This window comes from Montipora foliosa, chromosome 6 (genome assembly GCF_036669935.1).
Source record: "Montipora foliosa isolate CH-2021 chromosome 6, ASM3666993v2, whole genome shotgun sequence".
Lineage (NCBI taxonomy): Eukaryota > Metazoa > Cnidaria > Anthozoa > Scleractinia > Acroporidae > Montipora > Montipora foliosa.
The window spans coordinates 5,085,983-5,092,480 of record NC_090874.1 but is presented as its reverse complement, the minus strand read 5'-3'; the positions used below and the strand labels follow the sequence as shown (position 1 = coordinate 5,092,480).

At 42.1% G+C, this 6,498-nt stretch overlaps 1 protein-coding gene across 2 annotated transcripts in view; it reads left to right on the top strand.

The window, feature by feature from the left end:
- LOC138006429 (uncharacterized) overlaps positions 1-6,498 on the top strand; it is a 50,418-nt gene that overhangs the window by 38,013 nt on the left and 5,907 nt on the right. For both annotated transcript variants that reach the window (XM_068852750.1, XM_068852749.1), the window contains exons 4-6: positions 1-2,570; positions 4,431-4,685; positions 5,368-5,586. The exon at positions 1-2,570 is cut by the window's left edge and continues 183 nt beyond it. In XM_068852750.1, coding sequence (XP_068708851.1) covers positions 1-2,570; positions 4,431-4,685; positions 5,368-5,586 — 3,044 coding nt within the window. The remainder of the gene's footprint in view (positions 2,571-4,430; positions 4,686-5,367; positions 5,587-6,498) is intronic.

The following is a 6,498-nucleotide window of genomic DNA, read 5'->3' as shown; positions in this document are numbered from 1 at the left end:
TACCCAAGATAAATGCCCCATTTTGGTAAAAGGCAAGAAGCCTAACATCAAAGCGGGACCAGCTACCTCCAAAAACAAAAAGAGTCGTAAAAATGGTGACTTTCTGAAAAACACAACACTGACTGAGCATCAGTCAAAACCGAAAAAAGCAAAGAATGTTGAAACAGAATTCAAACATGGTATCACACATGAAGACATTAATGAAATAGAAAGTCAGGATTCTTACTCCAAAAGTAAAAGCAACATTTCTTGTGGTAAAACATTGTCTTCTTCAAAAAGTAATGCAACTGCGAAACAAAAACATAAACTCGGTGGAAGCAAAATCGTGAATGAAAAGGGCAAGCCATCAGTTTATAACAGAAAGCTCAGTGCTAAAGCTAAGATCCTGGAAAATGACAAACAGTCTGAGAGCAAAGGAAAGAGTATTAGATCAAAAGATATCTCTGGTGGAGTATCATTGAAACTGAGCAATGAGAAAGAAGATGTTCCTTGTAATAAACAGAAATATGCAAGATCAGGCAGCAGTGTTAATGACAAAAGGAAGATAGAAGTATTTGATCATCTTTTTTGTGAACTGAAAAAGTGTCCTGGATTTAGGAAAGTAACAGTATCTTCTGGGTCAGATATCCTTCTTAAATTAACAGCTGAGAAACTGAAAGGCATCCTCCCATCTTCGAGGAAGTCAAGACTGATGGCCACTCAAAATAAACTGTGTTACGAGAATGTACTGTTGTCCTCTTCCAAAGATGAAAGTTCTGGCACTTTAAATGAGCCCAGTAGAATTCCTGCAGAATTTGAGAAGATGCAGTTGGTTGCATCAGACATTACTAACACTAGTTGTGCTGCTTCGCCAGAGATGACAGTGGCTGGAAAAGGTGAAGAAGCTAAACTATCTCAGGCTGCTGAAGCTCTGGTTAGCTTTCGTTCCTGCATCCCATTGGCTTCTGAAAAGGATATCACAAATAGCAACTCAGAAAAGACCTCTGGCCTACCTCTACACTCTGGGCATAAAATTCCGCTTGCTGTTACAGAGTTGGTAAGGCAAACCCTGACATCCACAAAGGAAGTTACAGTGTCACATGATTTTGATAAATTTGTTAATACGTCAACACACAACAACATAAGTGTTGTCTCTAACCCTCAGTCTCAGCCACCTGTGAGACTTCCTACAAATATTGAAACAAACTTAAAACAGGGAACAACATTTCAGCTGGATTTAATGAATGCAAATAAGTTAACACCTCAGAAAAATTTAATTCCTGCAGTTCCGGGTGTTGTTTGTCCAACCACAGCTGCCCCGAGAGCAGACAATCTGTCAGAACCTGTTATGAGTGCTGTAATGATGAATCCTGTGGGAGTTCAGAGTATCCAGAAGTTATTGTGTCAACCAACACAGCCTTCAAATATCCAGACGTCACTTGCATCCCAGATGCCAGTACTGTCGCTTGCAACCACTGGCAGTGTTCCGCAGCTGCAACCCCAGCAGCCTCTAAAAGGGATGGAAGATGTTGTCAGCTGTGTTGGCTCACAAACTGCCAATAGTTTGCTTTGGAACATCAAGCCTGCTACTGGACCAGTGGTTTACCTCACCAGTCCACAAATGCTTAGTGGTGTCAGAGCAAGGAACTTGATACCTCCACCTGAAGGCCATGTACCTTTGCCTTTTAGTGGGGAGGCTCCAAAGGTGCATTCAAGGGAAATACCCAAGTCATCTGTCAGTCCAGGCAGCTCAAGCATGTTTACCCTTGGAAGAGTGACCTTAGTGAATCAGTCTGCTCCTCTTAATGCTGTGAATGTCACCGGTCAAAGGCCAATACTTCCTCGTGAACAGAGAATGCCATCTCTTTTGTCAAGTTTGCCTCAAAGTGCCTCGCACCTTCCAGTGACAACAATGGTTGGTCCAATTCTTCAAAGTACCTCTCCGGTCCATGTTGGAGGCATGCCCATTCAATTAAATAGTTTGGGAGTCAGTTCATCCCATAGCACAGGACAAGCACTTAGCAGTGATGTGGTAACACAAGCAACCATGACACCAGCAACTGTAACATGTGTCACACCAGCACCTGCTACACAAGCCTCTTTCATGCAAGTGGCAATCCCTTCCACAGGGCAAGGCCCAACTTTTAGCTCTCCTTTTGTGACATCAGTAAGCGCAAAGCAAGCAGTGAAAAAGTTTGTTCACGAGAGGACAAAATCTGCAGAGCTGAAACAAACCAACAATCTGAACAATTTAACTTCACATGAGTCTGTTATTTCCTCTAGTGTTGATGAGATGCCAGAGACAAGCACAAACCCTGCTCCTGCAACACAAGGAGGTAAATCTGGACCTCAGACACATAAGGGAAGGATGTCTAGCCCATCAATGGAGTTTAACTTGCATCAAGCGGCATCTGCACTTCTCAGTATTAGCACACAAGATGCTTTGGAGCCAGCAGTCTCTTCCACACAGTTTGCCGGAGAGGGGGAAGACTCCCAAGACGAACACGATGGTGACGTGGTGTTCACCAGCAAGGGTGTGTTTCGTGTTGGAGATGTTGATGTTGACCCACAGTACAATAAAATTGGAAGAGGTGAGATAATATATTTTGAGATTTTTATTAATTCTCTCCTCAGGTGCCCTAGGGAGATCCCCCAGTTAACAATTAAAATCGTCTGGTGCCTCACTCCCAGGGGTCAACTGGTTATTATAATTTAACCCTTTAAGCCCCGAGGGGTTCCCCATTGACGAGTAAAATCGTCTGGCGTTAGACAGAGTAAAATCTATAAGTGCCATTTGGCACTATCGGGGCTGAAAGGGTTAAACAGGGACATAGTTTTTTCACGCTGTTAGCTTAATGACAAAAAAATAGTGAACTCTATAGCAAGGGTTCCATCGCAGAGCCATGTAAAAATTGAGGCAATTATGAGGTTGAGGGAATGCTTGCCTGAAAAACGACAATTAATTTTGGGGGATAGAGAGCTTATCCAGTGTTAAAGTCCAAACAATAATTATACTTTTTGTTGTCATGAAGCAGGTCTAAATCATTCAAAAAACTCACTCAAAATATTTGTTGAAAAATTCTTAAAATTATTTCCTGTTACTGGACAGATGATTGTACAAACATAAATTACAGTTGGAGAAGTGAAGAACTTGGAGGGATTGAATTGTTGTTGATGAAATGGAAGTTATTTGCATGATCATATACATCCTGCTAGCAGAGCCTTTCTTTTGCTTGCTCGATTTTGGCGTTCTCGATAAAGGCTCTGCATGAATCGAGTAAGATCTTTATTGAATGTGCGCTGCATGTTGCCAGGATACAGTCTCAAACCCAAGCCTCATATGCCAGATCTCGCCGCCATCTTAGTTTTTCATGATGGTACAGCAGGCTCAATTATACCATCGGTTTTGTCAATAAACGGACGCTCGCACTGGAAAAACCGGTTTGACGAGAGAAAACAAGATTGACTAGTCCAGAAGTTCGGGCTGCGGCGGCTTCATAGAGTTGACGTGATTCGGGCAGAGCCTCCTTGTCTCCTCCTCAGTAAAGAAAAAGACAAAAGGAGGTTCTGTTCGCAGGGTGGATCATATAATATTTCTTTTACAAAGAAAGTGGGCACAGATGAGAATCTTTTAAATTGTAAGGTTGTAAAGTATATACATGTATACAAATTATAATGGACTATATACAATTAATAATAATAATACGTGACATGCTAAACACCCTTACTCGCAGTCCGAGACTGAATTGCTAAGGGCGCGGCTCAACGAGATCGGACCGAAGGAGCTGTGCTGCCGGCTAGGCGCTCGGCCCCTGAGCACGACCCATGTATGACCTCGGAGCACAGCACCACAGCCTGATGGAATAGGCTGTGAGTCGATTTTGCTGAGGGAGGAAAACCGGAGTACCCGGAGAAAAACCTTTGGAGTCAGGTTGAGATCGACTGAAACTCAGCCCACATACGATCTCGGGGCCGAGAGTAGAACCCGGGTCGCAGAGGTGGAAGGCACTGTTGATAACCACTAAGCCATCCTGACTCCCCTGGGGTTCCCCTCCCCTTATTTTCAGGTTTCATCTTAGGCTTAAGACTAATAATATTTGTACCACCAAAATATTATCAATACAATAATAATGATCTTCTTCAACTCCGGAGTGTGGATATCATAATTATTGTACCTACAAGAATGGAGATAATGTACTTTTTTTAAGTTCAGACAATCTTTGCTGTGGTACAAATTGGTTTCTTTTAAAATGTTGCTGTAGCATGAATTGGTATGCTCTGCTACTCTGCTGTGAGTTAGAACTTTACAAATTATAAACGTATAGTAAAGGTCCTCAAGTCTGTTGCCACTTTTTGACCATGGTCAAAGATAAAGTAAGACGGACAGCTCAGAGTTAGTTGATTCTACAGAATCAACTAACTCTAGATATGTATTTTTTTGCTTTTCACAGAAGGCTATGCTTGTGGTAAATGTGGCAAAATCTTTACATCACTTAGTTATCTTGCAAGACACATAAAGCGGGTGTGTCCAGACATGAGCTGTCGTAAGTGGAAATGCACCATGTGTGACAAAGCATTTCGCCATCCATTTGGTCTCCAGCAGCATATCTACACTCACACAGGAGAGAGACCCCACAAGTGCTCACAGTGCCCCAAAGCTTTCTACAGCTCCAATGATTTAAGGCGACATAGCAGAATACATTCTGGTAGGTGATTTGATGGTATGGAAAGGGAGGATTGGACAGTGCATTATAATAATATATTGACACATGGTTAAGTTGGTTGAGCATTGGGCTGCCACGTGGGGAGGTGCCGAGTTGGACTCCTGCAGCTGCACCAACACTCAAGGTCTTTAAAATAATTGAGGAGAAAGTGCTGCCTTTGTAATTACACCTACAAGTGGTTAGACTTTTAAGTCTTCTCGTATAAGGACTACAAACTGTAGGCCCTGTCTCACAACCTTTCCTGATAATCAACATTGTGGGATATTAAAGAACCATTACACTGTTTGTGAAGAGTAGGGAGGAGACCCCTGGTTTTGTGGTCTTTACTCCTTTCACATACAGGGTACATGCCTGGGTTGGGTCCGTACGGCCACGACCTCGGGCCAATATTCCCCAGTACGGCCCTCACGCTCAGTTAGTAAGAAGTTAGTAATCTGATACATGAATGATTTTGAAGTTGGGGAGAAGATCAACGGGACACTTCGTGATGCTTGTTGAAATCCATGTGCTTCTAATTAAGGGCAGTTCTGGACATATGAAGCTTGTGCTCTAATGTAGTGTATTTCCATGTAAAGTTAACAAACCAGGCCACACAAAGACAAACCAAACAGTTTTTGTTCACAGCTGTGCACCTTTTCTAACTTCATTTTCTTCATTTTGGCAGGTGAACGCCCTTACCACTGTAAACACTGTGACAAAAGTTTTGCAACAACAATATCCTTGAAGACACACACATACATTCATACAGGAGAGAAACCACACAAGTGTCCCCACTGCCCCAAAACATTTGCAACATCAAGTAAACTTGGGCGGCATATTGTGACACATGCAGAGCAACGTCCATTTACTTGCAATCTCTGTCCAAAGTCCTTCAACAGATCAGGTAAGATGTCAGCGATGTTAAAAAATAAACAGGCTGTCAATTCAGGACAGGAAATTCTTCAATGAACATAACCCCATTACCGCTTTATTATCATGGATGTTGTTGAAAACTTGAAAACAATGAAAATTTGAATCATCATGGTTCAAAGTTAATTGAATTCTCCATTCTCATTTCAGGAATCACATTCTTTATCCACAATCATTTAATGAAATCTTGTTTCATTAAAAAAAGTATGTTTTCACATTTTGTAGGATCTGGAACTGGCAATTCATGGCCCAGAAAAAAATTTTCTCCAGGAGCAGAGATGGTGCAGCAGTAAAAGAACTCTTCCTACACCAATGTGGTCTGGGTTTGATTCCCAGACTTGACGTCATTATGTGGGATTAGTTTGCTGGTTCCCTACTCTTCTCCGAGAGGTTTTTTTCTGGGCACTCCAGTTTTTCCCTCTCCTCCAAAGCCACTGTTTGATTTGATTTGAGTTTCCATGAAGTGTCCCCAATCAGCACCCCAGTGCTAGAAGTCTTGTCACTTAAAAATCGTTCCTTACTCTTAAGCCGCTGTTACACGTCTCATGAAACTTTTTTGACCTTCCGTTGCGAGACAAATTTCACAGAAACTAGAATCGCTTTTTACTTCTGCAACAGCCGCAGCCATCACAGTGGTAATAAAAACAGGAGTTTCACCTTGTAACACCACTTTGTGAAACTGGTCTTGCGCTGTCTTGTTACGCTACACTGTTTAAGCCAATCAGAAACCAGCTAAGGCCATGTAAACAAAATTTCGAGACCAGTTTTGACCTTTATGTTACACGGTGCAATGCCTGCTGAAACTTTTTTTGCTGCGCCATTGCACGTACGTTTCAGCAAAAAGTTTCATATGTAACAGCAGCTTTAGCAATCACCACAAAATTAA